The sequence below is a fragment of the Falco naumanni genome, unplaced genomic scaffold (genome assembly GCF_017639655.2).
Source record: "Falco naumanni isolate bFalNau1 unplaced genomic scaffold, bFalNau1.pat scaffold_82_arrow_pat_ctg1, whole genome shotgun sequence".
In the NCBI taxonomy this organism is placed as follows: Eukaryota; Metazoa; Chordata; class Aves; order Falconiformes; family Falconidae; genus Falco; species Falco naumanni.
Window position 1 is genome coordinate 20,128 of NW_024427570.1, and position 25,424 is coordinate 45,551.

At 44.2% G+C, this 25,424-nt stretch overlaps 1 protein-coding gene across 1 annotated transcript in view; it reads right to left on the reverse strand.

The window, feature by feature from the left end:
• Positions 1-3,209: 3,209 nt before the first annotated feature.
• Positions 3,210-25,424, reverse strand: part of LOC121082370 (ankyrin repeat domain-containing protein 26-like) — a 64,395-nt gene continuing 42,180 nt past the window's right edge. Inside the window, exons 26-37 of the mRNA XM_040581701.1 lie at positions 24,971-25,031; positions 24,170-24,363; positions 23,256-23,463; positions 21,224-21,309; positions 18,309-19,262; positions 17,505-17,617; positions 16,947-17,088; positions 14,805-15,086; positions 13,870-14,105; positions 12,879-13,110; positions 6,308-6,353; positions 3,210-4,802 (exon numbers count right to left, since the gene is read on the reverse strand). Of these exons, the coding sequence (XP_040437635.1) occupies positions 4,654-4,802; positions 6,308-6,353; positions 12,879-13,110; positions 13,870-14,105; positions 14,805-15,086; positions 16,947-17,088; positions 17,505-17,617; positions 18,309-19,262; positions 21,224-21,309; positions 23,256-23,463; positions 24,170-24,363; positions 24,971-25,031 (2,703 nt within the window). The 3' untranslated portion in view covers positions 3,210-4,653. The remainder of the gene's footprint in view (positions 4,803-6,307; positions 6,354-12,878; positions 13,111-13,869; positions 14,106-14,804; positions 15,087-16,946; positions 17,089-17,504; positions 17,618-18,308; positions 19,263-21,223; positions 21,310-23,255; positions 23,464-24,169; positions 24,364-24,970; positions 25,032-25,424) is intronic.

Genomic DNA, 25,424 nt, shown 5'->3' on the forward strand with positions numbered 1-25,424 from the left:
CCAGCTGACCCAGGCCCATCAGAGGAGCTGCCAGCTCTTCAGAGGCCCATCTGCACCAGCTCAGGGGAGCAGAGAGGCCCAAGGGTGGGCGGGAACCCAAACTAAGGACTCAGAGGAAGGGGCTTGCCAAATCCAGTAGGCTGCTAGAGAGATCCACGCTGTGTGTGCCTGTATCTAGCTAGGTATCTCCATCTGCAGACCCGTCTGCATGCACGTATCTTTGTATACAGGGCTATACGTGTTTCTGCACTGTCACATCCTCAACAGCCTGCTGGATTTAGCAGTAGAATGCCTGACACTGTGGTCTGGAGCTGAAGGTGTGATGGATAGGAAAGAAACCAAAGCTCACGTTAGAGAAAAAGCTCCACTAATAGGCATAGTTGAAGAGATGTGGTTTGGTAGTGGGAAACATCTCTTGGCATGCTGGTTGTTCAAAGTCTCATACATTTCTGCCTTGCTTAAGAAAGGCATCCTTTGTCTGAACTCCTTGCTCTGGAGTGCAAGGAACGCTGGCAGTGGGGTGCAGGAAGAAGCTGAAATTCCCTTGGTCACATGCGATTTGCCTGCACTGTTTGCATTGTACAGACAAAATGAAAAAAAAACAAAACAACCAACCCTCAGCATGCCCTCGCTGTGTGCGAATAGCGCGTGGTCAGGTACTACGACGCTAGGTAACTGGTCCAGACGCTTAGACAGAAATTGTGCAAGATAGACACCTGCACAGAAGATCAGTTCCCTGTTTTATGGAACAGGATACAGCTCTGCTTCAGCATAGTGAGCTCGGGCATTGCCAGATGTGTTAGCAGCACGTCCTGGTTTCAGCTGGGATGGCGTTAATTACCTTCTTAGGGGCTAGCGCAGCGCTGTCCTTTGGCTTTGGTGTGAGGCACTGCAGCTCCTCAGGCCTCGCTAGCAAAAAGGCTGGAGGGGCGCAAGGGCTGGGGAGGGGAGACTGCCAGGTCCGCTGACCCGAACCCACCGCAGAGGTGTTCCATGCCATGGGACGGCACGCCTGCTCTCTGTGTACCTGGGGGCTGGCTGGGCAGGGGGCTTGTTGCCTGGGGACTGGCTGGGCATCAGCCGGTGGGCGGCCAGCAGTTGCGCTGTGCACCACCTGCTCCTTTCTTCCTTTCCCTCTCCCTTTTCATTGTAACTATTATTGTCACTGTTGTTGCTATTCTTCCATTTTTATTCTGTTTCAATTATTAAATTGTTCTTACCTCAGCCTTCGAGTTTTGCGTTCCTTTCCAGCTCTCCCCATCCCTCTGGCTGAGGGGGCAGCGAGCGAGCGGCTGCGTGGCACTGGGTTACCAGCCGGGGTTGAACCACGACACCGCACCACTTGCAGGGTAGCGGGGGCTGTTTCCAACAAGCAGCAAGGAGCAGCCACCCACATTTGAGAGCAGGTTTCTCACTGGCAACCAGAAAACAGACACGTCATCGCTGCAGTGAATGACTGGACCGGGCTTTCCCTCGCTGCTGTGCTGGATGTTAACGCTGCTTTGCCCAGCAGCCAGTAACCTCCGCTTCTCGCTGGGAGCCAGCAGTAAAGCAGCATCTACCACTGGCTTTTCTAGGCACACAGAACGTGCAGCTGCTTTGTTTTCAGTCACAAGTGCTTTATCTCTATACCCAGGGAAGTGTGGCGAGGGGTACCTCTGAGGTAAAGGCAGGATGAAAACAGGACACAGGCGGTCAGCATGCTTACGGGGTACCAGAGTTATGTTCCCTCTGCAGAGCATCAGTGGAGCGGAGTGGCAGCGATCAGCAATGAATTATAAGCAAAAGCCTGGATGTTTCAGAGGTCAGGACTCACTGGGTAGACATACTAGTGCTGCAGCAGCACTACTCAACCACTACTCTGCCAATGAGAAACTGAAAAACTAATGTTTCGTAGCCACAATTCAACATGGTATTTTGAAGACAGCAAAACCTGGGAAACTCCTGACACATTTGCTCATGAGGAAAAAGCAACTGGCATAATACGATTTTCTGAAACAGAGTTGTTTATTCCATACAACTGATTGCAAAGATCTGCAACCTGCTTGTAGCTACTGACCCCAAAGGGTTTCTAACGTACCTGAGCAAAGAAATCAAGAAACACACTTGCTTTCTTCTTTGGAAAGAGATCAGGAAGTTCCTGAACCTGAACTTGACTGTTCGGGCACAAGCCAGAGAAAGCCTTGCTAAAGTCAAGGTAAGCAACACGCACTGCTCTTCCTCTGTCCACTCAGTTACTCACACATCGCTAGAGAGGTACCAGGTCAGTGCGGCATGATTTCACCCTTTGCAAACCCATGCTGACTCCTCCCTACCAACTTCTTGTCCCCAGCATCTTTGGAAACGGCTCCCAGAGTACGTGCTCCGCCACCTTCCCAGGCAGCACGGTGAGGCTGCAGTTCCCAGCTCCTCGGTCTTGCCCTTCTTGAAGATGGGACAGACATTCCCTGTCTTCCAGGCCTCAGAGCCTCCCCCAAGTGCCATGCCCTCTCCTGCTTCATCAGGAGTGTCCCCACAGTGACACTGGGGATGGACTTTCGGGTGCAGGAATTGCCTGGACTTCTCTGTACCCCCTCACGCCTCATCATAACTGCTATCAATGCCGGTTATGGCAGATGCCAACACCGAATTTCTGTTCTGCTGCTCCACCAGCCAAGAGCTCTCCCCTCTCACTAAGAGCTGGCAGCAGAGAGCGGTGAGGAAACTTGAGCACAGCTCACGTCTGAGTTGATCACAGTGACTGACAACACAACGTGAATGTCAAGATGTTCTGTCCCTGCTTCCTCTGTGGAGAGACACTAGAAAGTGGCAAAAGCTGAACTTCTCTTTGACCACTCCGGTGCAGGCTGGAGAAATTTCGTTACACCTTTTTCCTTTGCAGGGGATCAAAACCTGTGGGATTTCCCAGCGTTTCACGGCCACCAGAAGCTCACCTGCTACCTTCTGCCCAAACCACAAGGAGGATTGCTCTAAAATACAGGGAAAGTCTGGGAACTGATCATGAGTACCACAACACCAGCCTGCGGTCTTAACACAATTGTGGAGAAGGACATACACACGTGCTGGCCTTTTGCCTGGCCTCCAGGACAGGCTGAAGGTGCAGCGGTGAACAGAGCTGAAAGGAGCAGAGCGCTCTGGAGAGCTGTACGGTTAGGGAAAGGGGTAGAAAGCGATGTCAAGAAGGAGAACGATAAAACAAAGACATATATTAGATGACAAAGTTTATTAAATTTCAAGCTGAAACAGAATATCTGGAATTAAATACAGTATATGAACTTCACAAATATGTATTCATATAAAAAGGAACAGCGTCACAGCAACATTCATTGCTTTCCTCACTGCCTGTTAACTCAAGTCCTTGAATTAGTGGGTAAAACCCCCAGATTTTTCCAGTCTTAATTGATCTCAGGACAACCATTCTTCCTTTCCCAGAACTGGGACTTTGTTCTGTCATCTTCTGATCACTACTGACTTCTGTGGACAGGAAATGACAATGTAGATCTTCAGTAACAGGTAACTCCCTGAAATAAGTAAACCTGCTTCTTTTATTGACACAAATGTCCCAGAACACTGGCTACCATCTGGGCTGCAGCCACCACATCATCAGCTGCTAGCAGCAACAAAAAGATTGGCTGTCCTATCATACAAGGTTTGGAAAGTACTGAGGAGACTGGAAGTTAATATTTTAACATTCATTTTTCCCGCACATGAAGTGTTTCAGGTACAGCACAGCTGCTGATGTAGTAACTGGGGATGTCTACAGCTGCAGCGACCTTTAATACGAACCCCAAGATGAATACCGTGAGGGGCCATGGGCACAAACTGAAACACAGAGGGTCGGGGCTGAACATCAGGAAATGCTTCTTTCCGATCAGGGTGACTGGGCACTGGCACAGGCTGCCCATGGAGGCTCCATCCTGGGAGATACTCAAAAGCCAGCATGGTCCTGGGCAACCAGCTCTGGGTGGTCTTCCCTGAGCAGGGGAGCTAGAACGGATGACCTCCAGAGGTCCCTTCCAACCTCACCCGTTCTGTGGTTCTGTGATCCAAAACAAACATACCAAACCCACCACATAACTCTCTTGGCACTGCTACACACTCACAGTAATGTTAAACCTAAGGCGCATAAGGTGACAGCAACGTAAAGTGCCCCGTCCTCCAGCATGACCACTGGTAAAGATTTCACTTTATCGGCAGAAACAGTCACGGCATCTGGACTGAAGCAGCAGGCTCAAATCACATCAAACGATGTCCTAAGCATTAAAGCAACACTGGAAACATGAACAACACATAGGGTGAAAGGATTAAGCAGAACAAAGGGAATGCTTTCGTTAAAACACAGAACATCAGTGGAGAAAAAATAATGCATCTACCTTAATAAGAAACATTCTGACAATTCTGTCACGCTCAAGAATCAAGGTGAGTCATTCTGCTAGTCAGAAAAAAACAGGTGTGCTTCTTATGGTGAGTGCAAAATAAAACACCTATGCATCAATAAACCAACAGGCAAGTGCAATGTGCTTGACATCCATTTAATAGAATTCACATTCGGACTGCAATAAACACATTTTCACATCTGAACTGTGGGATGAGAAACTATAGACGCACTATGTAAACAAAATCCTTTCCGGAGCTTTTTTCCCAGCATTTTGTTCAAATCAGGTAATTTTTGGTTAAAACATCACGGTACTCCTGTACTGCCCTGCAAAGGGGATCCTGGTCAACGTGGATACTTTTTGAAGATCCATCGGAAAATACCACGGGAGAAGCTCCAGCAGATCCAGCCTCAAGTTCAGCAGTGGCTAGGGAGAAGAGAAACAAGATTCCGGTGTTGCTTTTACACTAGACAGGGCCAAATCAGTCACTATGAAAACATCATGGATAACTGGAGAGACTATAATCCAGAAAGAGATTTAAAAACTTCCAAGGGATCGTAACAATCAAAGGGCTAGGCACAAAGGAAGAAACAATCTTTTTCCACATTTGCTTACCAGTCAACAGTATTTCTAAAGCCAGTGAAAGAAATTCTATAGGCTACACAGCGAACATCTTCAGGGAATCCACAAATGACTCCTGCTTACACCAGTGCTAAACTGAGCCCCCCTGCAGATCTCTCGAACCTCCAGTATCTGTTTTCCTTGAATGTTCAGAGCAGTGATTTATTGGAACTCTACTCCTAAAAACCAGCTTCTGCCTTCTCTGTGACAAACTTAAAAAGAATCCGCCGGTGAAAACGCAAACACCTTTGCAGTGCAGTCAGGCCAGGACAAGTCTCCTAGCCTGGCACTTTCTTTGAGGGGCGTCTTTGTAACTCACCCTGGCAAAACCCTCTTTCCTCCACAAAAACACATACTCAATGACAGCAAGCCCACCTTTCCTGTTCTTCTCCAGCCACATTTTTTCAGACAAGGTCCTGAAACCAAACGCACTCTATGACACCTAGCAGATGCACAGTCAGGTTCAAAATGCACACGGATGAAATGCAACGGCTTTGTGTCCATTCGGACACATGGAACGAGCTGTGAAGCTACAGCTGAACACTCTCTGTATTACTAAAAGCATGCAGGAACAGAAGGAAATTCTCACAGGGGCCACCTGCTTTGAAATAGCACCAGTCACTGCAAAGCAAAGCAGTGACTCTGGAGGAACGACTACCCTGAAACAGGTGGAATTCCTCTTTCGACACCTGGCCTCATATTATAGAGCATGTTTCATGCTATGTGTTAAAAGCATTCAACTCATCTTATGTTTGCCTAAGTGCTACTAAATCATTTTTTCCTAAAGAAAGGGTATCTTTCATCACTGATTATATTTTTCTTGCTTATTCAAAAAAGACTGCAACATATAAGCTACAAATACAAGCAATGAATAAGAAACAGCAAAAAACCAAGGTCCAACAGCAGAGAATGTACACGGTATGATTTAGTGCAGAATGCAACTGATGCACAAGGAAGAAGCAGTGATGGCTGAAGTCTATAAACATCTTCTCTCAGGGCTTCTTTTACGTTTGACGTTTGTGCTCAACGATTCACTCTAGAAAAACGTGACTTCAGCTTAAGCCAAGTGCACCCGTGTAGAGGAAGTGGGTTAGTTTTCTCTGCACTTGTCTTTTTCAGGCAACTGCATAACATTCTACACAATCTTTTGGTAAGCTGGAAGTTTTCACATTCAAGTCTAAACTGGAAAGCTAGCAGAAAAACCTCCCTGTGCTTAGCACAGGAACTTCACAGCTTTCAAGCCATTATGTTCAAGAGTAGGAACACTCCTCTTTTTCCTTAAAAATGCCCCTAACATAGTGACACATTACCTTGTTTAAGTTCTTTAGCGATTATTTCATCTAGTTCCTGCCGTACCTAGAATTATACAGAAAATACAGTTAATATTTTAACAGTTACGTTTTTCTAATATTAAACTTCTAAAACATTCTTAAAATCCACACATAATGAGAGAAAACCTAAAAATATAATTCCAAATAGACACATCTTGGTTTGGGGTTTGATTTCTACTGAAGAGAAACTTTTGGTCAGTCGGGCTGCAGCTGCCTCATTGCTCAGCAACGTTAACAAAACAATTTGTAACTCACCAGCTGGATTATTACTGGGCATTTAACAAAATACACAGGAAGAAAGCAAGAAAGCCTAGCGCAGTTATTGCAGTGAAGGTATGGCTGAAGTTGATCATCAAACACACGAACAGAATGTCAGCTACATGCCGAGATATGTACAAATGCCACCCACAGGGACAAATCAGCCAGTTGAGGCTGGCTTCTGCAACTTCACAGAGAGAAGAGCTGCACCAGCAGCTGCTGCAGGATTGACATACACCATTTGTATAGAAAAAAGCGTGTGCCAATATTCTTCTTTTCTCCACCTTAAGATGGGAAATTGAAAGAGCTCCTACAGATGATGCCAAAACTTCTTTATTGTTATTGCAAATACCACGACACACATTTATAAAAACATAAAAGCACACACAATTTTTTCTTGCAAACTGTGTACTAAGAAAAGACAACCGCAGCTACAGCTTCTACACAGCGAGTGCTGTGGGGTTTATTATGTAGCTGGAATCAGCCTGGATCAGTACAAAGGAGCACTTACGCCTCTTCTCCCCTAGAAAGTGGGTATTGTTACCAATTAAGTTATTCTCACTTATGATTCTGCCTTCAGAAGCCTTCACAAGAAGGAATCACATCTCTTAATTTAAGAGTCACAGTCCAAGCGCTATATGCTGCTGTTTACATTTGATGATACCTGCTACTCCTACATTTTTTCCATCAAATTTGTGACACACAGAAGTGAATTTCAAAACATGTATCATACAGCTTCCAGGGCTACGATGGCCATGAAGATGCTGCAGGGCTTGGACCTCGTGAGCTATATGGAGAGGCTGAGAGCTGCAACTGTTTCTTTACTGGAGAACAGGAAAACTCAGAGGGACCTTATCTATGTGTATAAATACCTGGTGGGGGGCGTACAGAAGATGGAGCCAGACTCTTCTCAGCGGTGCCAAGCAAAAGAACAAGAGGAATAGGCACAAATCCAGATAGAGGAAATTTTAACACAAGGATTTTTACAATTATTATTTTTTAAAAAAATTGTAAGCATGGACAGACACTGGAACGAGTTGCCAGAAAAGGTTGTGGAGTGTCCATCCTTGGAGATGTATAACACCTGGCTGACAGAACAGTGAGAAACCTGCTGTGGCTGACCCTGCTTTGAGCAGGGGTGATGCTGGACTAGATCATCTCTAGAGGCCCCTTCCCCTCACTCATTCTGCGACTCTCTTGATTTTAGTACTGAATTCCTGGGGGAAGGAGCATTTATTTTATGAAATGAGCAGACCCACCTAGCAGCATAACAACAACAAGAAGAACGGAAACACTGCACAGGGTACTCAACAGGACAGAGAGAGCAAGAGCCTCAGGAAGGAAACCACTCTGCTTACCCTCACAAGAGGAGCAGTAACAGGCAGTAACTGCAAGGGTCAAAGGAGCGGGGCTGTAAACCAGCGAAGCGGAGGGAAGGGCTCTCTCTCCAGGAACACAGGGATAGCTGGGACCACATTCACTAGATCCTGCAGGAGAAGCACCACTCTGTGATACTTCATTGAAATACTCTGTGCCAACAGAGCTGCATGAACAATGGAAAAGGACCCCCCAAATCTCTGATTGTTTTCAAGCAGGTACAAGCAGAAGCAAAATTCCGGGGAGAAAGGACCCCCTAACTCCTGAGACGAGACACAGGTAACAGAAAAAAGCAGGAAAACTAATGCCTAGACCAAAATACGGCCCAAACCCAGGACCAAGCCCAAGCAAAGTCGTAGTAGTGAGTGGTGTTAGAAGAAACCACCCTCCCTGGTTTCCTGAGTCTTCACAATGACTAGAAGGTCCACAGGACCCTCCGCAACATGTACAAATCAATCAAGAGAAGAAAAAGGTCTTGTTTTCCTCTTATTCATTCCATCAATGTCTTTGTGATTCTCATCCATGTCTGAGGGAAGAGAAATAGGTGGAAATAAAGCCAACACACTGATTTCTGAAAAGGGAATGAATGAAGAGCCAGGCAAAATACACCTCCGAGGACCTTAACTTGCCTCCACTTTTCTCCTTCCCCCCAAACCCCTGGGAAAGGCATCACAGCTGAGTGTCCCAAACCTCCTGAGCAGGCACTTCTCACCTCACTGCACATCTCTTCAGGCGGTAACACACCAGGTGTTCATTTGCAGCAGGCACCTTCTCAACAGTTCTTTTTCAGAAAGTGGTGTTGACTTACTACTTATCCACACAGGCTGCTTTAGCACAGAGTAAGCTGGATCCTGTAAGACTCCGTGAAATGATGCTCCGAGTCTGGAGTACCAGTACTGTTCTGAAGTTGAGTTCCTAGACACAACTGCTGCGACCACCAAGAACTTTTTGTATATCAGAAGTGGCAAGGAGGGTAAACCAGCCTACTCCTAGAGCTCAAAGTTCCATGATAACAGATTAAATCCATAGACTATCATCTCACAGATGGTTAACTACCACAGAAGCCATTGCATTACATCTCACAGATGGTTAACTACCACAGAAGCCATTGCATTACAAATACATAAAGCAGAGAAGTCCCCTGCAGCAGTCATTCTTTCACTTGGACAAACTAAAGTTCAAAATATGCGCAGTGTTAGGAAAATGTGAATACATCAGTAAGTTTTAATCAAAACCTAACAGCATAAACAGACAACATTTCCAGTATAAAATACCATCCCAACATTAAACAATGCTGGCTGCAAACCTTGCCATGTGTCTGGCTGCAGAGAAGAGAGACGGACAGATTTTTGATGAAGGAGCTGAAGAAGAAAGAAAAACGGCCTGAAGTTCACAGGTCTTCAGTGAGAAACAAGAACGTGGCCTACATGTAAATGAAGCAAGTAAAAAAGCTAACAACAAAGACTGCTACAAGAGTGCAGAAAGCCAAATCAGAAATGGAACAGAAATTGGAAGATGAAGTAGGAAGCAGACATTTCCCTTCCCACATTAAACTGGTTTCATTTATCCACTGATTCACCCTGGTTGCAGAGTTCACTGTTCTTGTCTGTCAAGACACCCATGTTCATTTTCACCAGCCTTTGGCACAGCTGTTAGGATTTAAGCTTGACATTTGTTAAACCTAACAACAGGACTCCAGTCCCAAAACCTCCTTGCAGCACTTGCAGGAGACATTCCTTGCCTTAGTCTACGGACTAAGGGAGCAGGTCTGAAATACTGAATTGCTAGTTGCTACGGTCACTGTCTAATTACATGCACAGAATTTGTCAAGTACTTGTAATTTATTCCACATTACTGAAGCTCTAATACAAATAAAAACCACCAAAAAAACCCGAAGACATTGCATGTGATTGGGATTCTACTGGTTAATAAGCTTGTGCCAATATGAACTTTTTTTGTATTTTTAAAGATCCTTTTGCACTTCAAGGTTATTCATTTCTGTAGCGTATATATTTGATAAAGGGGAAGGGGCTATACTGTAATGGAACACATTTCTTTATGCTTTTTTAAGAATAACACGCTCGTTTTTTGCTGAACTTGTGATATGACCATCTTCAACATGTACGGCTCTATGTGTAATCACTGATAGTCATGCTTAATGTTTAGGAAAACGGTGCAATCTTTCAAGCCTTTAAACACCAAATTCCTTAGTTAAGTCTAAAGGAGAAACTGTGTCCACTTGCTAGTGAAGCACTTCTTCCTCTTGTCAGCATCATTTACCAGGGTTTTTTCCAACAGCTGCAGGACCAATGATTACCATCATTTTGAATAATAGCAGTGTGAACTATTTTCACCTCTTTGCCCCTGAAGCTATTTCAAAGCTTCTGCACAAACGAAATTCACACAAACATCTTCCTCTTCAGAATGGCTGGCATGCTCCCTACTTCCAATAGCCCTTCTCACCTTGAGGAAGCTACTACAAGGAACACCAAATCTGCAGAGAGCTTTGACTAAAAATAGAAGCCTCAAAGGACTGCCTGAGGCACACTGCAATTTCAGCTTCTTAACTCCCTGTCATTTAGAGCTTCAGTGGCAGAAACATGTGTCATCTCCAGCCAAGGCAGCACTGTGCATCCTGAATTTAAAGGCAAGGCAAATTCTGTAGAAGGGAACCAGGTTAGTGGGAAAACAAAGCTGAGGCATAACTGAAGTAAACAGTGAAGTGAAGAAAAGGCTTAGAGTCAGAGAAATTCTTCTGTTTTGAAACAGTCTGGTGAACAGACAGAATACTAGGCAGCACAACCAGCAAAGCATTTCAAAATAGACTAAAACTATAATCTCTGATTTCTTCCCTCATGCTCCAACTTGCCTCCTGAATGGCACGGGACTCCTGCGGAAATGACAGCACAGACTGTGCATCTGGTGATTTTGCATTTGGAAACTGATTGAGATTTGCCACCCATTATTGTATGCAGAGGGATACGTGCAGTTTTTCCCTTTTGTTACTTCCTGACTTCAAAGTCTTACGTTCCAATTCAATCCTCTTTTCTCAGATGCATGTTATGCACATGACATACTGCACCCGACTGAGAACAATTCAGCCCGCAGTTCTAAGTGAAATACTCACTTAGTCCTCTAGCAACTACTGCACCTCTGAGAACTCAGTTCCTTTCTTCTGAAGGACTCCAGAGAAGATCAGGTTTTAAGACTTCCCTGAATACACTGAACGTCAGGTGACTTGAGGCTACAAGCAGTGCCACTACAATTGGTCTCAGTTGTTCCCTAACTGGTGATTACAGGAAGAAATATCATAAAGAGATGTGCAGCTGGATTTAGTAACCGGGAGGTTATTCTTTTTTTCCTGTTTCTTCTTCAAAAAAAGAAACCACAACTGTTAAACCCTTTTCTTTTAAACTAGGACAGCTTTGTTCCTAGAAGTGGGATGGTTTCCTCCTTTGCCTTTTTCTTCTTGTAACATCTCACTCCCATCTCTCTCTCTTTTTTCCCTGCCCTCACTTGCTCCCTGCTCCCTGTCCCTCTTGTTCCCTTGTCCTGGCTTTCTCCTTACTTCAGTTTTGTAGTGGATCCCTGAATTTCGCCTCCTTTCTGCTGCTTGCGTGCAGAATAATCCCTGCAGGTGGTACAGTACTAATTGCCTCCCATGTTCTTTATGCAGCGTTATGTCCACCCCTCTGACACAAAAAACACATTCGCAACGATACAGAAAAGTTCATCTCTTAACTGCCGCTGCTACGCACTACCTACACACCGCTTTGTCCATTTTTGTTTTGTTGTTTGGCTTGTTGTTTTTTTCTTAAGCCAGGCACAGTATGCAGACACGTTATTTAAATGGATTCTTTCCAGTGTAGGTGGGACCACTGAACCGAGATAGACTTAAAAGTGAGCGAATGCCTCTCACATCCATTCAACAACAGAATATGCGAGGGACAGACACTGACTGAACAGGCAAGCTTGCCCATGCCTCAGTCCTATGCTAGGTGGGAAACGGATTACAACGACTGACATCTGGTTTCCAAGTCTCATGATATCACGATTACCATTCTGTGAGGGATGTGCTATCATGCTGACTGCTAATTACAGGGCATACTTTGACCAGAGGTACGCAGAGGTTGCAGCTTTTGTACAAAATCAGAAAGCTCTGTAGACTTCCTGAGGAGCAGTTACATATAACACCACATAGCAGGACCCACAAAATCAAATGCCTCCTATGCACAGCATACATCCCACACTCAAGTGAGAAGTTACGTGTCCTGTTCATACCATCCTAGTTTTGAAGCATCCCTTTGTTGGTATTGTACTAAAACAAGTTCCGGTGAAGAAACTGCTAGCATGAACATCAGTGAAGGAGGAAAAGGAGTCTCAAACAAAGATGTCTGATGGGATTTTGCACTCATCATAAAGTTAGCTGTTTTAAAAAAGGTCATCCACAGAATGGCTTGGGTTGGAAGGGACCTTAAAGATCATCCAGTTCCAACCCCCCTGCCACCTTCCACTAGACCGGGTTGCTCCAAGCCCCACCCAACCTGGCCTTGAGCACCGCCAGGGATGGGGCATCAGCACTAAATTTTACTGAAGAGCTTCTTTGGCAGCTTCCTATGCCACAGTATTCTTCATCACAGTTTCTCTTGCAAAAGAAATGTTGTTACGCAGTCCGTCATTTAGATCTCAGTATTTTTTGGTCTTTGAGCACTTCTGGAAATTTGTATAACCCTGATGACCAAAAGTCTTCGTTTCTACCACCTAGTTGTGTACTGTTTTGATGAGCAATTTGGTTTAGCATATTAGAGCATATGGTTTGGAACTAGAAATGGATTCTAACTTTAGACTGAAAAGCACAACCTTGCTTACAGATACTCTTCAACACTAGTTGAGAACAGTATTTAAAAACGCTTACCTTAGCCACATAGGCTTCAACTCTGTTTCTTGATGGTAACGTAATCACGGTCGGGGTTAGGAAGCTTCCTGCTAGATTTAGACTTCTATTCAGTGCCAGATTGTTGCTAATATGTCCCAGTTCAGTTGAATACAGAACTGGACCACTGACAGCGCTGCTTGCAATTAAAGGTTTGCTTCTATGGCACTCCTGAAGGAGCTTAGCGTTGGCTTCTGCTAGTCTCTCATTAGCTCTGAAACATTCAGAAGCATACAAAGAATTATCTTTGGTAATAACACTTCCGCAAAGTTACCCTCCAGGTCTTTGATTATTATCTGACTTCTGAAAGTGGAAGGGATTAAGAGAGTCCAAAAAAATCTCCATAACTGGATCTGGGGTTTTTTTGGAGAGCCTATTTCTAAGTAGTCACTCTACCTGCAAGAAGCAGCAAGAGTTAACCAATACTTTGGACTTCTCAGCATTAAGGCCTCAAAGCAGTCTGTGCACACCGTGTGTTTACATAGCTCTTCCTGAAAGGTACATCACCTGCATAAGAACTCTGGGCTACCCTTCCTTTCCCAAAGAAAGCTGAAACCTATGGCATGCGGCTAAAATGGAAGCCAAAAGATTTGTTGTTCTTCTTCTTCATAGCATCAAATGCCATTCTCTGAAGGGCCTATCCTTATTCAAGCAGTAAAGGACTTGACATTATCTTTTCTGCCATACTTAAGAGTAAGAAGAGGAGATTAGAGACTGGCAAAAAGGCTGCCTGTTAAAACAAACTCAACTTCAAAAATATACTATTAATGCCCATGATCGGTGGTGTTACTGCTGGAACACTGAAGAGAAATGAAGATAGTTCCAATGAACAGGGGGAGCCTTAAGGTACTTTCATCACAAATATGCTATCCTATGCATAATGCTGACCAGATGTAGAAAAGGTATTTAATGAAGAAAACTGCTTGAGGAAAAAGTAGTATCTTATTATCACCCCAAAAGAGCAGGGACTTACCTTTCCAGTTTTTTTGCTAGGCATCTTCCATTTTTAACTTCCTCCAGATACAGGTCTTTGTACTTTTCCACTTCTGCCTGTGCGGATTCTTTTTGAAAAATACTGTCTCGTTGGGTATTTTTTATCCTGTCCAATTCACGTTCGAGGTCTCCAATTCTGTGTTCTAGCTGTTTTGTCAGCAAAGCATGATGACTGGCTCTGATTTGTTCTAATCTGTCCTGGGAGGCTGCCTGCATCTGAAGTAGATACACACTTTCAACCACCGCAAAGAAAAAGAGAACTCTCCTCGCCAGTCAATTGCGTGTACCCAATTTCAAGGGCCCAGCTCTATTCAGCGAGGCAACTGTGCCTCCTCACTGCCATCAGCGACCAGGGCAGAACCCTGGAACTACCACACCAAATGATTCTTTTCATTCAGAAAGAACCCCCATCTTAGCACTATTACTCATCAAAGCTACTGATGGAAGAACACTATCTCTGTAGGACAGGGCATAGCATTCCTCAAAGAAACCATGGAGATGCCGCACCCCCAGCCCCCACCCTGCAGCTTTGGTGACTTCTTTTCTGAGCGTTGCCCCTTGTGCAATGACTAAGGAAGATGTGTATGCCTGGCTGTGACAACTCTAAGTTGCAATACCCATTCAAGGATAAACAATGAGAACAAGACCTAAACAATGAGAACAAGACCAGTGGACAGTGATACCCCTCCAAGAACTGCAAAATGAAAACCTACCTTGGGCAAGTTTTTGATTCAGGGCCTGCAGGCACACTGCATGCACATGAAAGCATCTTGCCCAACCATATTCCCTTCTCCCACTGCCCTTCAGGAAAAACAGAAGTACAGCGTAACACATGGAATCAGGCACCACCACCACCCCTAAAAATGACAACCAAAACAGAAGTCTATAACAGACACACATAAGAAACTAACTTACCTGCAAAAACAGATTGACTTCTTGCAGTTTTTGTCTTATTTCTTCTGCAGCTCGTTCTTCCACCTCTCTTTTGTATTGTTCTATTTGGCTGCGATCCACCATGTTAGTCTCCATATGGTGTTTGAGATTAGCCACCTCTTCTTTCAGCTGGCTTTTGCTCTTTTCCAGTTCTTCATGGCTCCCACACATGGTGGACAACTCCTCTCGCAAATCATGATTTTGTGCTTCTAGCTGCATGCCTTTTTTAGACTCTATCTCCAGCTGCTGGGAAAGTTCATCGACCTGTAAACAGGGAAGGGGAAAAAAACAGGGAACTCAGAGGGATCTAAAATTAGTCAAATCTGTGAAAATTGGTAAAGGAGTTGGCCATCAAGACTATTTATCATCTGCTGATTCAGTGTTAAAACAAAAGCGAAACCAGGCTCTTCTTTTAAAACAAGAACAGCTTTCACATCATTTCTGACAGCATTCCTCAGGTTCCCATCCTTCCTCAGTTCTGCAGTGGGTCACAGACCAAGAGGTACCAAACCAGCGGCATTACACCCGCAGGGCTAGGCTGAAAAGCACTAGGGCTATTCTTCTGCGAGATGTTCATACGATCATAGGAAATCAAACACACCCATACCCAGTTACATCACAGCCACATTCTGGTTTCATCAGAAAAAAACCCCATGTATCATGCTTCATAGGAACTGTCACATGCTGTCACACGGTCAAAGCTTCGTCACAGAACTGACAAGACAAGAAACGGATACCCTTTCCTTCCATTACGCTAATAGATCTATCTGGAAGTAGTGGTTCAGAACACCGCTTTTGCAGCAGTGGTGGCAGAAGACAGTCTCTTTAGGTCAAAGCTACGGTTTGTTTTCAAAAGATTTCCAGGAAATATCAGACTTCCCATAGGTCCCAATGGTCAACTACAGCTTCTATCCCCTTCTTTCCCCCTCCAGAAACATCCATCGTCTATACCTATTAACCATAAAACATGATATCCCATCATCTTTTGTTTTTAAAAAAGTGGGGGAAACCAGCAGAGTCAACACTTGAAAGAGTCTCTAAAATAAGTAGAAACTTTACACTTATTTAAAATTGCCCAAACGCAATTCCATTCCCTGTCATTCAAAATAGCTCTTCCAACAGGAACACAAATATGCTGCTGACCTGTGAACTAAAAATGAGCCACTCTCAAGGCAGTTGACTCGTTCTACAATAATATCTTCTAAAAAGGAGCATAACTTTGAAACACAGCTACTTTAGCAACAAGTGAGCAGAGAAGCAGATAAAAGGTTCCATGCTACCAAACAGCCAGAGCAACCTCAAAAGCATTTCTGGGTCTCCAAGACCAGGAAAGACGGACTGAGTCCGCTACTAGTAAGCAATAAGTTACTGCATTCATTTTTTCTGCATCACCTCACACTGCATTGTGCCCTGGGAAGCAAAGGCACCATTCCGAAAAGCAAACCCCCACCTGCCTCCTGCTCAACTCGTGCCCGAGACAGGCTTCAGGGGGTGACCTTGGGCAAGGCCAACTGCACAGAGTTGTTCCGAGTGACGGTGGCGTTACTCCCCTCTCTTCCGAGAGGGAATGCATCCGTCGGAGCCCGACGATGCTGCCACGGCCTCAAGCTGCAGCCAGGCCTGTGCTGGGCCTTCACTGCTCTCAGCCCTGGCCCTCACCCATGGACGTGACGTCCCAGTAGGACTGCAGACCTGCCCATCCCTATGGACCGGCCTGGTGATCTGCACTCTTGGAGGACTCTGCTTACTGTCCCCAGAACTGTCCCCAGAACTCTTCTGCTCTTCTTGGTGAGGGCCTGTGGGGCTGATCCCTGGCCCGTGTGGTCACAGACCCTGCCAGCCTTGCTGTGGCTCTTGCTTTGCCCTTCCTCTGCAGGACAGCCTACCCCTGATGTGCCCTCGCAGATACTGCTGTGTACGTAACACTTCCATCTTTACCCCTAAGAGCTACATCAGTATTACAGGCGCCTACTACTGTGACCATAGAAGGAACATCAAAAACCAGCCAAATAATTTCAGAAATACAGCCAAAGTCAACAACATGAAAAGTAGTACGAAGAAAGAACAGAGGTTCCAAAAGAAAAACTACCACCACCAAAATAACCCAAACAAAGCAAAGCTCACCTTTGCTCTTAATCTGTCAGCTTCATTGACCATTTCAGAATACCCGTTCTTCATTTCTCCCTGCAAATTCAGCTGGGACAGTCCCCCTCTCGCCTCATACACCCTTAGTTTCTTCGTAGCTCTGCTCAGCAGCCTCTTCAACCTGCACAGCAAATTAGTCACAAAAACAATGAAGCAAAGGAACAAAACTGGACTTTTTCACATACTCTCATGTAAACAGCACAGACACGGCTTGCTTCATCTTTAACATGCTTGACACACCAGGAATTACCAGGAAAAAACAGTATTCCTGTGCCACATACGCTTGGAGAGTCCAGATTTCACCTGAAAAGAGGAATGAAAGACTCCCTTTTTCCCAGGAGAACTGCAGGGCAACCTGCATCTGCAGTTGTTTTGGCAGCTATTGAAAACTAGGGGCTGGTGTACAGAAGTACCTTGCAAGAACTAACACGAGGCTGGCATCTGCTCACAGTTAGGTACACCTATTTTTTACATTACAGTTCAATAAAACATGACTTCTACACAGGGATACCTCTTCACCACGCTAAAAAGCCGTACCTCTTACAGTCTTTCTGCAGATCGAAGTTTCTTTTCATTTCTTGGTCCAGACGTAGTTCAACTGGGTGTTTCAACTCTACCAGCTTCTTCACTTCCTTTCTTTCACTCTCGCACTTTCAAAAGAGAAAAGAAAGATGTATCACACACACAGAGCACAGGAAAAATACCGACGTACAGTCTGTGCATCTAGCGCTCTCCACAGAGAAGCTGCCGGACGTCTCTATCCGTTAGCCACGTTCCACAGAATGCCATGGGACGGAATTCCTGAGGCTATTCCATCCATCCCTTCAGGTTTCACATCAAACAGACCAATACGTAACTACAGAAACAGATGCCCTCGCTGAAGCAAAGGCCATCCTCTTCTAGACATAACAGGTGGAAAAGATGCTGGAGAACACTTTTGGCAGTGCCTCTGCTCACAGTAGGGATTACGTAGGTATGCACTTCATGGGACAACACTGACCCATCTAAAGCTTTCATGGGATCTTCCACCAACCAGCAGGCAGGGGCTTCTAGAGGAATCTGATCTTTTGGAGTTCTTCAACATTTTAGGAACTAAATAAGAAGAATCACCTTTCTTGATCAAAGCTTAGACTTGGATACCTTTTTTCTGCTCTCTGCTTAGATCTGAGGACTAACATCCCGTTTGCCAAAACCTTCCGCAATTCCGAGAGAAACATAACAAACCAGAACAAATCAGTATTCTTTGGTCCCATGCACATAACATACCAGGTACACTGTAGAAACAAAATAATTTCAAGAACGGACAAACTTTAAATTGTTCTTTCTAAGCATATCCTTTACCTCTCTTTCTACTTTGTCAGTCTCATATTCGAAGACTTGTTCCCTTAAATCAGTACACATGGCATTTAAATCCTTGTTTCGCTCTTCTATGAGATAAATTTGCTTTTCCCTATCAGCTCTGAGTTTGTTCAGAGTATCATTAAACCGGTCCTGCACATCATTCACTACTTCTTCTTTCATGATCCTCTTGCTCTGTGTATCTTCCAGCTGCTGACGCAGTAAAAGGTTTTCACTCTGGAGCTGGGCCAATCGCTCCTGCAAGGACTCCTGTTTTATTACAAGTTCGCTTACTGGATCTTTCTCAAGTTGTTGAGCACGATCACATTCCTTTGCCTGACGCTGGGCTTGACTTAATTCTTTTTGTGTCATTTCTACAAGCAAAGCTTTTTCTCTGAGGGTTTGCTCCAACTGGTGAAGCTCATTTTCTAGCCTATTAGCTTTGCTTTCAGCTTTACACAGCTGCAGAGACAAGCTCTTGTTGGTTTCTTGTGTGTCGGAGAGGTCATGATGGAGCTTGTCTTGCAAGCGATGCCATTCATCACGTTCTCTGTGAAATCTTTGTTCAGCATCCTTTTCTGATGACCGATGACGTTCAAGTTCTTGAACAGCAGCATTCAGGCGGGAATGAAATGATTTGATTTCTGTCTCTAGTCTGTCTTTAATTTCGTTTGTCTGCTCAAGTTTGGAAGTCAGCACTGCAGATTCTGTCTTTAGTAAGTCCAGCTGTGCATTGTACTGAAGAACCGTTTCTGTTAATGCTTCCTTGTTCAGTTTAAGTTCCTTTTTGAGAGCTTCATTTTTTTCTTTCAAGGTCTTATTTTCCTCTAAAGATTTTCCTTCTTCCTCCTGGTGCCTAAGTCTTACTTGAGTGAGTTCTAGCCTTAGCACAGCAATCTCATCTTGTAGTAACTGATTCTTGTACAACAGATCCTTTTCTCTCTCAGTGCTGGATTCCTGAATGACAGGGAACATGAATAAAGAGCCAATTGGGAAATGAATCTACAAAAAAACCTGCAGCAATAAACTGCATTTTAACATTTCTAGTACTAAAGCATGACTTCAAAGATGAAGTTTCAGGCAATAAGCTACTCTGTGAACCCACGCACATGTACAATGTACGTACACAACGGAAGTGTAACATCCTTAAAACCTAAGTGAACATCCCAAATACACAATACCCCCTTAAACCTACAACCAAATAATAAAATTATTTAAAACATCTCAAGTGTAAAGCTTTTAAAATGACAGTGCTTTCTTGTATGTGCATGCCTCTATAATACTGCCTTTAAGGTTGAATTAGTTGTGCTACAGATCTGGTAAAATTACAGTTGATGTATGCAATTTCTGTTGCAAACTCATCCTATAACAGAAATAAGGCATTTTGAAAGCCATTTTTATAAGAAAAATCAAGGGACACTAAATGAAAGGTTCACTGCATCACCATCTTCTTAACAAGAGAAGGACTCAGAGACAGCAGTTTCTTGGGTTAGGTTTGCCTAGGCATTAGGGTTGCTTTTACCTTTTAGCCTGCTTGCTTTCTGTAACTGCCGGTGCTTGTCACAGAGCATGTTTATTTTTCATGTTTTATTGCTTTAATACCATTTTTCATTAAAACTGTCAACATTTTCCTCACCTACACTCCTCCCTCCATCGCGCTCCACTGTCTGGCATTGTACAGTCCCCGGCCACCTAAGCTAACCCAACGGGAATGAACATGACAAGCTTCTTACCGTTCACCACACAGAGAACTGGCTAAGGGAGGATTATTTCTTCACCCAAGCTTCAGAAATAATAAATTCCACTCCAAGGTGCAAAGGAAAGGATTTATTAGGGAAACCTGCCTGCTCCTGCCCTCATCCCAGGAATCAGGAACCCAAGCTCGCAGGAAAACCGCACCATGCCTTAACCCTACCCAGCCCCCTCAAGTCCCTGTCCCCACGCTCTGTTTCTCAACAGCTCCCACTGCTTCTGCCCCATGTCACAGTCCTGCCCACACGCCCCTTCCCCTCGTGGTGCCTCCTGAGCAGGGCCTGCAGCCTTGGTGTCCCAGCGGGCTGAGACCCTCACGCTCCTCGCGCTCCTCTCGTCAGCCAGGCCCTGTTCTCCCGCGGCAAAGACCCCTCCGCTCACAAGAGGGAAGGAGCACCTCAGCCAGACACCACCTGTCTCACCCTCCCCCTTCCCAAGCTCACTGGCCAACTACTACCACCTTGCAACAGGCTTAAGTCCTGCGCTTTGCCTGCTAGAATTAGGCACGTCCCTCTCTCGTGATGCCCGGCTGTGGGGTGGAAATCATTTGCTACGCTGTCCCTTGGGGTGTTCCAGAGGACGCCAGACCCCGCTGTGCAGCCCTGCCCCGCACACCCGCCACAAGCAGGACGCCTGCCTTATTCCCCTCTAGGATACCCTCCGAGAAAACCCTTTTCAAACACTTCACGTGGCCAAACAAGAGCGTATTTTGCAGAGGCTGGGGAAGCATCAGAAAGGTCACCACATTTCAAGGTGTTCTCTTTGACCTTTGTCTTACAAAGAGGAAGACCGGCATGTTTCATCAAACAGATCAGCATATTATAGACAAATCTCCCTCTTCACTTGGATGTGCATTTTGCACAGGCAAAAACCCCCGCATTTGCCCGCACTGTTTCTCAGCAGTGCACAAGAGGAAAAACACCCCTCAAAATGTAAGCAAACCAACTGAAAACAAATCAGTGTAACAGCAAGCATCCGACATAGTGACAGGGATTTTACCCCACCGTAAGACGACTGTATCCAACTCTCCTTCAGACTGTAACGCAGCCTTCACCTACAGGACTCTCTCTTCAGCATTATTCACTGACTGGTAAGTTTTCTTTACCTTAGTGTATAATACAACTTACTGAATCAGACTGTAATCCAAAATATTTGGGCTTACATACCTGCACCCCATAATATTCAATGGCATCCTTCACGTCGTCTTTTTCAGCTGATGATGACATATGAAAGGTAGATCCCGAGTTCTCACCTGCAGTGAAAAACCACACATTTTTATAACCAGCATGACTTCATACTACTTATTTACACCTAGCGTGCATCTTGAATCATCCTACTTGTGACAAAAATCTTAACATAAAATAAATCCCCTCAAATTTGTGCACTCCGAGAGAAAATTATCATAATACAGATTTAAGATGCATCTGGGTGAATTCCTTTCTTCCAAGGCATTCTACTTTTTAATGTATAAGGGAAATTTGCTGAAAATCACTACATATGGTCACAAAGAGGCCATTCCTGTTTCTTAAACATGCACAACATCTCTCTCTCATACGTAGATATACACCTCTGTATCTCTGACACACTGTGCGCCACACAGTATTCCTCCAGCAATTTCAGTTTCCCTATGTGTTGTGCACAGAAAATCATGAACAACAAAGTCACAGGCTTGAAATCTTGAAGACCCCAGCTTTATTCCTTGCATGACACAAATGTGTCTCTAGACATGGATCTAGACAGAGTATTTCAGTCAGACTGCTGCCCCATCTGTTCCAGAAGACATGGACGGGCCACTGAATGAAAGACAGGCTTGTGAAATGTGGAGAAATAACCCATGATCCGGATGTTTTTACTGTTGAAAACTGGATTCCATCCTTTCCTCTCTCAGAATTTCTACGTAATACTGGACAGGTCACAAACTCCTCGGAAGCAGTCACTCACTCAGTCTGGGCTCCCCATTATGGGGTGCCTACCTTGAATCTCTGTTACATCTGAGAACTGGACTCCAGATAGTTCCAGACACAACTGAGAAGCAGCAACTCATTGTATTGTTTGTGTGGAAGGCACACTGAACATTTTGAAGGAACAAGTATTCAGAAAGAAACAAGTCCCAGCAGGTCAAGTGTGGCATCTAAAAACAGAGATGGATTCTTTTCACCTCAATCACTTAATCTCCTTTCCTGCTCCATAATCCTATGGCTTCTACCTCATAGCCTTTCAATACACAAAGCTTCGCTGCTGGAGAGGGACACAACATTCTTCGCACAAGAAAAGCGAGCAAGACAGGAAGAACATAGATAAAATCATAAAACTATAAAAGGGTTCACTATTTATGAGTCACAGGGCCAACCTCACTCTTGGCATTTTCTCCTGTAGGTGACTCCTATTACAAACTTTCATTGTCTAAGTGCTACTCCTAGAAGCCTCTCCACCCACGTACAGCAGCGGGTGGTCAGTCGGTCAGACAGACGGGGCTGCTCCTACTCTCCTTCCACGAAGGTACGCTTACCAGACTTCTTCTGTCACTTCACCAATGTTCACTCAGGTCACAAACAGCAAAATGCAGGCAGCTTCCTACCATGCAATTTGATATGCGCCATCACTCCCATCATGTAACATGGACACCACAATTTTGCTTAGAAGATAAGACTTAGATGTGGATGCAGGGGAGCTGTGACACCTCCCCTGTGCACAGCACAGCTGGTGTTAATTAACAAATACTAAGCACTTCATTGCTATAGCGCGCACCCACACCGTAAGTGCATGCCTAAGGCAGACATCGATAAAAGCTCACTTCTACGTTTTAAAACTGGACAAGGTGAGGCACTGGAACAGAACAGCTTTCTCTCAGATTGACTCAAATCTTTCCCAGGCTTCAGCCAAGAGCAATCACAACTTTTCAGTCTGACAGTACGGGCCAGAAAGGGGAATACTACTGTCACACCCAAGACTCTCTAATCCTCCTCTTTTTCAACTGTGCGTTTTGTTCTGATCGCTTCAGGGAGAACACAGCAACAAAACCAAGAATGACACCTGCTCCATGTAGCATCGTTTGGAATCCAAGGCCACAATTTGTTCTTCAGGAATGAATGAAAAGGAACAAAAGCTACTTTCCTCCTTGCCGATGCCCACTAGGGTTCACAGGCAAGGGAAAAACCTACTGTTTCAGAAGTCAATCACCATTTCAGTTCATTTTCTGTGCATTAATATTTATAGAGGAAGAACTGGGATCAGTATTCACTAACTCACTTCTCTCACCAGTGTCGTCTTTGGAAGCACTGTGGATTTGATGGCTATCATTACAAATAGAGTTTTTCACACCCTCAACAACTGCAGTTTGTAGCTCTTCACCAGTGTTTTCCTTTTCCTGCTCCTTCTCCTCTTCTTCCCGTTCAGGTGATTTTTCCTAGAAGAGATTGACCAAACAGCTGGAAATAGCAGAAACAAGCACCTTCTTAGCCATCCATCGACAACTTTAAAAATGCTTTTCCTGTGTAAGACAACAGGGAAACTTTGTTGAGCTTTGTTTTACAAGGCCTTCAGTTTTTCCATGGGAATCTCTGAGGAGACAGCAATGACATTAGCCCTAAGTCTCAGCCCTGGTTCTGCAAAGCTCCGGAGAAGCAATTCTTCATGTCAGCCTAACTCTAGCTTTCATTTCAGTTACATTGTTTTGGAACACGCTCTTCTTCCTCTACTTTGCTCCAGGAAAATCACTAACTTCCTGCTCTCAATCTTACTCAAACTTTTTGGTTCCTCTATTTCAGCCATCACACCAGGTATTTTACTAAATGGCAATAAATCTTGACAGATAAAAACTGTACATACAACTGAGAAAAACTGAATTTATTTCAGAAAAACTATACTGCCTATTTGTTTTCCTGCAAAACCACTGCAACCAATAAAATAATATTGAAAATACTGCCCAATATTATCCTTATACCTAAGAAACTGCTTTGGCTAGGAGTAAAGGCATTTTCTAATATAAAAAAAGGATGATCAAAAGATGGATATACGTGAAATATTAACAGAAATCCAGTTTACCTTTTGGTTCTTACCTTTATCACCCTTAGAAAATACCTTTGTGATTGAATCATCCTTATATAACTTACTTTGGTGCCCGAGTGAAATGCTGCTCTTACGTTTTCTTCATGCCTATTCAAGCACAAGTGTTCACTTTCTTGTTTCAGGGCTTCACAGACTTTGTTATCTACTTCACATTGCTCTTCTTCTGTATCTTCATCATCCACATGTTCCAGAAAGACAGAGTTTGGTCTTTGACTTTCAAGCCTTGGGTTTTTTCCTGCTGACAAAGAACTATTATCACTTTCAAAGCCATTACTGAAGCTTGACTTTTTCTCCTTAAGACCACAACTATCTGAGAGAAGCTGAGGTGTCTCTTTTTTCCAGTTTGTCATCTTAGATTCTGCAAAAAGGGAGTCATCATTTCTGTGAAACTTCACCCCAATCATGCTTTTCTTGTTCCAACTTTCTTGTTTATCTTGCAAATTATTTAGATTTTGAAAGACAGTTTGCTTTGGTACCGACTTGCAAGATACTTCATTATTCACCGTCTTTGGAGACATGGCAGTTATGTCAAAACAACAAAAGGAGTTATGGAAATGGCAACAGGCATGTTACCAGATTAATGGAGTAATCTGGGAACGTCTGGAAAAGGAACCAAGTCAAGGATGGGCAGGATGGAGGAAGGACTTGGCCAGGGACAAAGGCTTAGGAGGGGATTAATACCTTCATTTTAACAACATGACTTATGTTTTCTGAAATGCCTAAGCGCTGTGTTTTCAAAATGCTACTTTTCTCATTTACTATAGGAAAAGAATTATATAAAAGTAGATTTGCTAAGTAGTTTTTTAAACATTAGTATACTATGCAATCTGTTCCAAATAGCTTACTGTTTTTCCTGAACTGCTGGGAAGCATTCATTAACAATGTCAAGTTTGGCTTCTGCAGCTTCTGTAAATAAATGATTATTTTCTTTTAGAACACTAACGACAACAACAAATCCTTTGGTCACATCAAACCTTGAACACTAAATGTAATCAGGCTGTCCTTTTGATAGTGGTCAGGTGTTGGCTCCATCCTATACTTCTAACTACAAAAACACTCCTCACACACGCAATTCAGTGAGGATTTCACCCCCAAAACACCATGCAGGCACCCTTCTGAAAATTGTTTCCACAACTATGGTTACAGGCATAGCAGTTTTAAAAATCTGGGTTTAATATTTGTAGTACTTCCCTAAAATTCAGTTATATTTAAGATCGCAGCTTCTGGATGCTTACTTGCAAGTGTGCACAAGGGAAGTAACTGTTAAGAACCCCTAGGTTTAATGCATTGATTAGTCCC